Source organism: Cetorhinus maximus, chromosome 12 (genome assembly GCF_964194155.1).
Source record: "Cetorhinus maximus chromosome 12, sCetMax3.hap1.1, whole genome shotgun sequence".
Lineage (NCBI taxonomy): Eukaryota > Metazoa > Chordata > Chondrichthyes > Lamniformes > Cetorhinidae > Cetorhinus > Cetorhinus maximus.
This window is the reverse complement of record NC_135890.1, coordinates 5,725,660-5,734,749: the sequence shown is the minus strand read 5'-3', so window position 1 is coordinate 5,734,749 and position 9,090 is coordinate 5,725,660. Positions and strand designations below refer to the sequence as shown.

Below are 9,090 nucleotides of genomic sequence, written 5' to 3'. Positions count from 1 at the left end.
GTGTTTTTAAGATACGTTACTAGCATTATTTAGATGCCTTTGTCAATATTGTAGCTTACCTTGTCTGTCATTTTATTGCTGACTCCAAGCAGCATCAACATATTGTCACACTCTGTGACACCCATGGCATAAAGATCACTTAGAACATTGGCACAAGCAATACGACCCTGTAAAAATGGAGGGGAGGAGGGAAAAACAAGGGTCAGAACACAGGTTGGGTAAGGAATGCGAAATCAAAGGGATTCTCCGAAAGGAAAATCCAAATACAAAAATAGATTATTCCTTATCCAAAAGTTAAATGATGATTTATGAATTAAAAATTATGAATTTGAGCAAAATATGGAGAATGTGGATCCCAGTCAAAATTCATGTAAATGTATATTTACTAACTTGCGCTAGTTAATGGTTATCTATGCTAAAGTTGGACTAGAATGTGGTCAAAGTCTTTTACTCATCCTTGCTTTTTTAAATGGCGCCATTTAATTATTATGGCTAATTTAATCACAAGTACTTTTTACACAGCGTCAGTTAAAAAAACCCATAGTGCAAAGAGTACACATGAAAAGCAGCCAACACAACTAAACACTACAAACATCTACTGTCCTTAGCAGGTACCACTAAAGAATTCAGTTCGAATAATATACTAAGCAATTACATTTAAAAATAATAACAACATTAGATTTAACAGCCAGACATCAATAGGTATCTGAAACATGAGCACACTTACTCCCATGAGATTCATAAATTTTCAAAATGCTGGTGGCCATATCATATAAAATGATGGGAAATGGTGTTCACCCTGTGCAGAAATGCATCCAAACTATGGGACTTGACTTTTACTAATGAGCATGTCATAGAATCATAGAGCAGAAATTTCCCTGTCAGGGGGGTTGTGCCGGGGCAGCTGCGAACCCGATCAGCACCCCTGATCGAGTCTGCGCTGCCATTTTACATGGTTGGGCCAATTAAGGCCCACCCAGCGTGATGCACGCCTGGAAGTGCTGAGTGCTCCTTCTGCGGGTGGGGGGGGGGGGGGGATTCCCTGAGTCGGGGCCTGCACTTTTCAGCGCGCAAATCACAAAGGTGCCTCAGGGAGATTAGTTTATGGTTTAAACATTTAAATAAAGAAAAGAAAATATTTTAAGACATGTCCCCATTCATGTGACAGTGTCACATGGGCTGAGAAATGTCAATGAATTTTTTCAAAAATTTTTATTTAATTAATAAACCCTTCATGAAACCTTATCCCACCTGTGGATAAGGTTTCATGAAAAATGTGAAGGCCGCCTGGGCTCTTTGCCTGCCTGCCAACCTTAACCTGGACGGGCAGTATTCTTAACCACTTTAATTACTTTCTTAATGGCCTTAATAGGCCTTTCACAGTTTGGTGGGTGCGCAGCCGACACGGCTGCGCACCCGCCGAACTGAAAACCTAAATGACGCGCGGTGATGTCATGGGGGAAGGAGGAAGAGCAGGCCTATCGCGCATCCACGTCACTTTACACGTCAGCGAGTGGGTCCCACCATAGGGCAGAATATTATGCTCGGCACGTGGGTGTGCACCCGACACGCTCGAGCGTAAAATGACGCATGGTGATGTCGGGTGTGCGTACCAACAACATTGCGCTATCTCGTGATATTTTGTTCGGCGGGCACGCACTGGAGTTGGTTGTGCGCCCGCTGATAATTAAAAGGCCTATTAAGGCCATTAACAATCTAATTAAATTCAAATTTACACTGCCCGTCCACCTTACGGTAGGCAGGCAGGCGAAAAGGCCAAGCAGCCTTTGCATTTTTTAGGAAATCTCATCCACAAGCAGGATGAAGTTTCCTAAAGCAAATAAACATTAAATAAAAGCTTTTACTTTTTAATTAAAAACATGTCCCAGCTCATGTGACAGAGTCACATGAGGGGGCGTTTTATTAAATTTTTACTGTCTTTATTAATTTTTTTTTAAAAAGCGCTTCAATCTCCGAGGCAGCTCCGTGCATCAGGGAGGTTGAAGTGCTCTTTCGCGCGGATGCGTGCTAGGCCTGCTCTTCCTCCTTCCCTCCCCTGCACAACTAGCGCTGAGCACTGCCACTCGCGATCCACGCAGGGCGTGCCTTAATTGGCCCACCCGCATGAAATCGCAATGCAGAGCCGATCGCGGGCGGCTTCCTAACTGCCCCCGCCGAGCCTGCCCAATGAGGGAAAAGTTCTGGCCATAGAATGATTACATCGCACAAGGACAGCATTTGGCCTGTCACGTTTACACCAGCTCTCTGCAACAGCAACTCAACTTGTCGCACCACCACAAACTCCCGGACCACCCTTTCCCTGTAGCTCTGTAATTTCTTTCTCTTTAGATTTATTGGCACCCCTTCCACAAACATTCACTCCTTTCACCACCGACGAACGGTGGCAGCAAAATGCACCATCTACAAAATGCACTGCAGACACTCATCGAGGCTCCTGAGGCAGCACCTTCCAAACCCACGACCACTACCATCTAGAAGGACAAGGGCAGCAGATACACGGGAACACCACCACCTGGAAGCTCCCCTCCAAGTCACTCACTATCCTGACTTGGAAATATATCACCATTCCTTTAGTGTCACTAGGTCAAAATCCTGGAACTCCCTCCCTAACAGCACTGTGGGTGCACCTACACCATATGGACAGCCCAGTTCATGAAGGCAGCTCACCCCCACCTTCTCAAGGGTAATTAGGGATGGACAATAAATGTTGGCCTAGCCAGCGACGTCAGCATCTCGTAAATGAATAAAAAAGTGTTTATCCAATTCCCTGTTGAAAACCACAATTGTGCCTGCCTCCACTATCCTCAAGTAGTGCATTCCAGATCCTAAACAATTGTTGCACCAAAATGTTTTTCCTCATATCGCCTTTGGTTCTTTTGCCAATCACCTTATATCGCTGTCCTCTGGTTCTTGACCCTTCGTCAATGGAACAGTTTCTTTCTATCTACTCTGTCTGGACTCCTCATGATTTTGAACTCCTCTATCGGATGTTCTCTCAGCCTTCTCTTCTCCAAGAACAACCTCAGCTTCTCCAATAACATAGAAGAAAAATATTCTCATCCAAACCTGAGTCATATTGGACTTGAAATGTTAGCTCTTCTTCTCACTCCATGGATGCTGCCAGACCTGCTGAGTTTTTCCAGCATTCTGTTTTTAGTCCCAACTTCGCCAATCTATTTAAGTAACTGGAAGTCCTTCATCCTTGAAATCATTCTCCACAAATCTTTTCTCCACCTTCTCTAAAGCCTTTACATCCTTCCAGTTAAGGTCAAATCAAAGTTTTATAGAGGTTCATCATAACCTCCTTACTTTTGTACTCTATGCCACTATTTAAAAAGCCCAGGATCCCATATGTCTTTCTAACCACTTTCTCAACCAGCCCTGTCATCTTCAACAATTTGTGTATTTTTACCCCCAGACTTCTTCATTCCTGCACTCTCTTTAGAATTGTACCCTTATTTTATATTGTCTCTCTTTATTCTTCTTATCAAAATGTGCCACTTCACATTTATCTGCATTAAATTTCACCTGCCACATGTCTGCCCATTCCACTAGCCTGTCTACCTCCTCTTGAAGTGTGTCACTATCCTCCTTACAGTTCATAATACTTCCAAGTTCTGTGTCAACTTCAAACTTTAAAATGGGGCCCCGTACACCCAAGTCTAGGTCATTAATATATATCAAGAAAAGCAGTGGTTCTCATACCAGCCTGTGAGAAATCCCACTTATACTCTAATCCAAAAAGCATCTGTTATGCTTTGTGATGGTCAGCCTTTGGGCAGGAAGAGGAGAAATACACAAAGAAGTATAGAAGCAGCTAGAAGAGGAGGAAACAATACTTAGGAGGCCATATTCACAGCTTTTCAGGGAGACTTCTCAAACCTCAACTTCACTGAGCAAAACTCTGAGATGCCTGTAAAGCCACAAAACAGGGCATGAACAGCATTGCCCGTGGCTGCCAAGGTCACCATGGCTCATAGCTTTTAAGCCATGCAGTCATTCCAGGCTGCTGCCGACAAAATCTCAAGAGTTTTCTGTGCACTATCCTATTAGGGATGGCACTCTACACAGAAGGGTAATTCTGGTCTCATTCACATTCTATCATAAATGTTGTATCGTATTGGAGTCTGAGAACACTTTAACTGAACTCAGCAAAACACTGGTATGCAGGAAATACTGGAAATGCACAGCAGGCGAGTCAGCATCTGCTAAGCAAACAATTAATATTGTGGTCCCGTGTCCTTCTTCAGAAATAAGAAAGATATGTATGAGTCTAAAATGTTGACTGCCTGTTTGCTTCACAGATGCTAACTGACCTGTGGCTGAACTTGACCAACCATATCAATACTGTGGCTACAAGAGCAGGTCAGGAGCTGGGAATTCTGTGGAGAGAAACTCACCTCCTGACTCCCCAAAGCCTGTCCACCAGCTACAAGGCACAAGTCAGGAGTGCGATGGAATACTCTCCACTTGCCTGGATGAGTGTAACTCCAATAACACTGAAGAAGCTCAACACCATCCAGGACAAAGCAGCCCGTTTGATTTACACCCCATCCACAAACATTCACTCCCTCCACCACCGATGCACAGGGACAGCAGTGTGTACCACACAAGATGCACTGCAGCAACTCACCAAGGCTCCTTCGACAGCACCTTCCAAACCTGCGACCTCTGCCACCTAGAAAGACAAGGGCAGCAGATGCATGGGAACACCACCAGCTGCAAGATCCCCTCCAAATCACACACTGTCCTACCTTGGAACTATATTCCACCCCTTTACTATCACTTGGTCAAAATCCTGGAACTCCCTAACAGCACTGTTGGTGTTCCTACACCACATGGACTGCAGCAGCACACCACCACCTTCTCAAGGGAAGTCATGGATGGGCAATAAATATTGGTCTAGCCATCGACGCCCACACCCCATGAACAAATATATGAAAAAAAGAGGCACGTAAGTCACATCATGAGTCAGGACAGAAGGGCAGCTGGCTTTCCCTTAATTGTAAGCTTTTCCTGAAGTGCAGGCTTCATTAGGGTCTGTCAAGATGTGACCTGTGTATCAATGATATCAGTCTAATTTTATTGGGTGATCACACATACATTGAACTGTTTAAAAAGGACTTTTTAAAAGAAAGAAAAGACACTGACTTAAGCTGCCACAGATCACCTGACATCTGGGCTTGAATCTTCTGGTCAGCATGCGCAGGCGGGCCCCTCTTGCCGACGCATAAAATGATGCATGGCGACGTTGGGCGTATGTCCCAATGTCACCGCGCACCATTCCGATCTTCAGTTCGGCAGGCATGCACCAGAGTTGGCTGCGCGCCCGCCAAACTGTCAAAGGCCTATTAAGGCTGTTAATAATCTAATTAAGCTGGTTGTCTGGGCTACCCATCCAATCTTAAGGTTGGCGGGCAGGCAAAGAGCCTAGGTGGCCTTCGCACTTATCATGAAACCTCATCCACGGGTGGGGTGAGGTTTCATGAAGACTTTATAAATTGAATAAAAATTTAATTAAAATTCATTGACATGTCCCAGCTCATGTCACATGAGGGGACATGTCTGAATATTTTTTTTTTCTTTATTTCAATTCATAATAATCAAACTAATCTCCCTGAGGCAGCTCTGTGGCTCAGGGAGATTTCTGTGTTCTTTCGCGCGCATGTGCGAAACAGCGCAGGCCCTGACTCTCCCTCCTCCCCCGCCCGCAAAGGGAGCGCTCGGCGCTTCCGGGTGTGCATCATGTAAAATGGTGGCGCACAGCTGATCATAGGAGGTGATCGGCTGCACGCCCACCCGCGCCCGCTCCGCCCAACCGACGGGGAGAAAATTCTCTCCCTGGAATTGCAAGTCGCCTAGTTTCTGGAACGTTCCAACGTGAATTACAATTCGGACATGCCATGACATCCTCATGGATTTTCACACCTGCTGACGTCAAGAGCTACTTCAAAAAGACTTACTGAAAATTGTTGTTATGGACAGGAGTGAGCTTAAATTTTAAACAGCCCCGATTTCTCCTCTTAACATCCATCCACAAAGAGAAGCGTGTTTTTGATTTTGATTTTTCCATTATAAGTGGTGGCGTATTTTGCCCAATCCCTCAGTTTTGGAGTGATCTATTATTCTATTAATAACCCCACAGCAAATTTAAGATAGGGTAAAACCAGAGAGTTACTTTATTTTACACACACTCAAAATGTGGGTAGGGGGTGTCACGACATAATCCCTGGTATATTCACACGATAAAAGAGGGATAAGGGAAAGAAAGAGGTACAGGGCAAAGACCACACACACAAACAAAAAGAATTACTGCTTCTTGTGAGTCCAGAGTCCAGTTAGTCACTGTCCAAGGAAGGTTCTTTCAGTTGGCTTCGTCTGGCAGGAGTCCTGGTCTTTTCCTGGGAGCTCAGTTGAAGAGTGAGGCAGGTGAAGATGCAGCAAAGCATTCTTGTAGTCTAGGAATTAGTTCACTTTGTAGGCGAAACATAGGATTCTTTCTGGAGACCAGGCTTTGAGAGAGACGGAGGTCAGAGGCAAACTGGTGTCTGTTATCTCTTCTAATGTTAAACAGCAACTGAAGGTGGAATCTGAAAGCTGTATAATTAAAGTAATTCAAACAGCTCAAGTCTTGGTCATGTTACAGGGTAGTTCCAGGTCAAGCCATTCAGTTAAGAAAGCCTCTCGTTAAAACCCATTGCATGTTGAGCAGGTAACATGGAACCATTAGCACAACATTGGAGAAGAGGAGTCGTAATAACTTTGCCTTGTCCAGAGCTGACTGGTGCAAACGTCTCGTCACTTGTCTTTTGTGTTGGCTTGGCTAGAAAGTTTATACAATGCAAGGAGCACAATATTGAGCTCGGCAGGCGGGTGCGCGTCCGACCCAGCTGAGCGCAAAATGACACGCAATGACATCAGGCAAGCACCCTGACATCATTGCGTAGTCCTGCGATATTTCGTTCAGCGGCACGCGCTGGAGTCAGCAGCGCACCCACCGACAATTAAAAGACCTACTAAGGCCACTAAAAAGGTAATTAAATTCAAATTTATGCTGCCCTTCTGACCTTGCAGTTGGCGGAAGGCGAAAACATCAAGTAGCCTTTGCACTTTTTAGGAAGCCTCAGCCATAGCGGGATGAGGTTTCCTAAAGCAAATAAAAATTTTACACTTGAATTAAAAACATGTCCCTGTTCATGTGACAGGGTCACATTTTCATTTAAGTTTTTCAAAGAGCGCTTCATCTCCCTGAGGCAGCTCCATGCCTCAGGGAGATTGAAGCGCCTTTTCGGGTGCATGCACCCGCTCCTCCTCTTCCCGCTAGCATAGGCAGTGCTGAGCGTTACCGCTCACGTTCTGCGCTGGGTGGGACTTAATTGGCCCGAGCCCCCTGCCAAGGGCAAAATCCTGCCCCAGAAGTTTGATGGCTTAGCCATTGTCCATTTTTAAACTTCCGGAACTATCATCATGTGGTCATAGCTGCGCCATTTTATCAGTCCAGGCATTTGTCCTTTTTTTTTAGAAAACAGAATTTAAGAGAATATGGAAGGGAAAAAATCTCTTAGATTTCTTTTCTTTGTGCCTTCTTGGCCTTATACTGAACTGGATCTCACATTTGCACCTTCTATAAGGCTACATTTCAAGTAGAGACAGGAAGTCTGCTAGGATAATAGTTACATGGAAAGGTTGTTTTATCTCATCAAGATGGATAATGAATCATTCAGAAGCTAATGGTTGGGACATTGTCGACACCAGCTCTATGCAGTTTAAAAATCCAGCACAGAGATAGAGAACTTTTCATCAAAAGATACAAAGGTACAAAAACCATTGGCTTCTGGAAGACGGATTACGTTTTAAAAAAGAAATTGTCTCCAGAAATTGCGGTTTTACATGGATTTCCAATCCTGGAGGTTCAAGATCACCATGGTGAAAAGTCTGCTACAGTCACAAATACTACCAGCAAAGGACACATAAGCAGTGAATTCTCAATTTTTTTTACCTTTCAGCATTGAACATCAATTTCTCTAAGAGAGTAACTACCTACTGTACAGCTTGTAACTCCGGATGCTTGTGCGTGTGTGTTGCGAAGGTCAAGATGTGCAGGTTTACCTTTTTAAATTTTTTCAGATCTTTACCTGGGTGGATTTTCACCTCAATAAAAACTAACCCCATTTTGTTTTAAACTCAAGGAAGCCTGCCAGACTGGTTTCTTTGCAATCAACCTGACAATATTCCAGCAATAATACTGAAGACTTGTACTCCAGAACTTGCTGCACCCCATGCCAAGCTGTTCTAGTACAGCTACAACACTGGCATCTACCCGACTATGTGGAAAATTGCCCAGGTATGTCTTGTATACAAAAAGCAGGACAAATCCAACCCGGCCAATTACCGCCCCATCAGTCTACTCTCCATCATCAGTAAAGTATTGGAAGGGGTCATCAACAGTGGTATCAAGTGGCACTTGCTTAGCAGTAACCTGCTCAGTAACGCCCAGTTTGGGATCCGCCAAGGCCATTCAGCTCTTGACCTCATTACAACCTTGGCTCAAACATGGACAAAAGAGCTGAACTCCAGAGGTAAGGTGAGAGTGACTGCCCTTGACATCAAGCCAGCAATTGACTGAGTGTGGCATCAAGGAGCCCTAGCAAAACTGGAGTCAATGGGAATCAGGGGGAAAACTCTCCCTGGGGTCATACCTACCTTGCACAAAGGAAGATGGTTGTGGTTGTTGGAGGTCAGTCATCTCAGCTCCAGGACATCACCACAGGAGTTCCTCAGGGTAGTGTCCTCGACCCAACTATCTTCAGCTGCTTCATCAATGACCTTCCTTCCATCATAAGGTCAGAAGTGGGGATGTTCACTGATGATTGCACAATGTTCAGCACCATTCGCAACTCTTCATATACTGAAGCAGTCCATGTCCAAATGCAGCAAGACTCAGACAATATCCAGGCTTGGGCTGACTAGTGGCAAGTAACATTCGTGCCACACAAGTGTCAGGCAATGACCATCTCCAACAAGAGAGAATCCAACCATCGTCCCTTGATGTTCAATGGCATTACCATC

The 9,090-nt window shown here is 44.7% G+C and overlaps 1 protein-coding gene across 2 annotated transcripts in view; it reads right to left on the bottom strand.

The window, feature by feature from the left end:
* sephs1 (selenophosphate synthetase 1) overlaps positions 1-9,090 on the bottom strand; it is a 60,266-nt gene that overhangs the window by 21,208 nt on the left and 29,968 nt on the right. For both annotated transcript variants that reach the window (XM_078552947.1, XM_078552946.1), the window contains exon 3: positions 60-167. In XM_078552947.1, the coding sequence (XP_078409073.1) occupies positions 60-167 (108 nt within the window). The remainder of the gene's footprint in view (positions 1-59; positions 168-9,090) is intronic.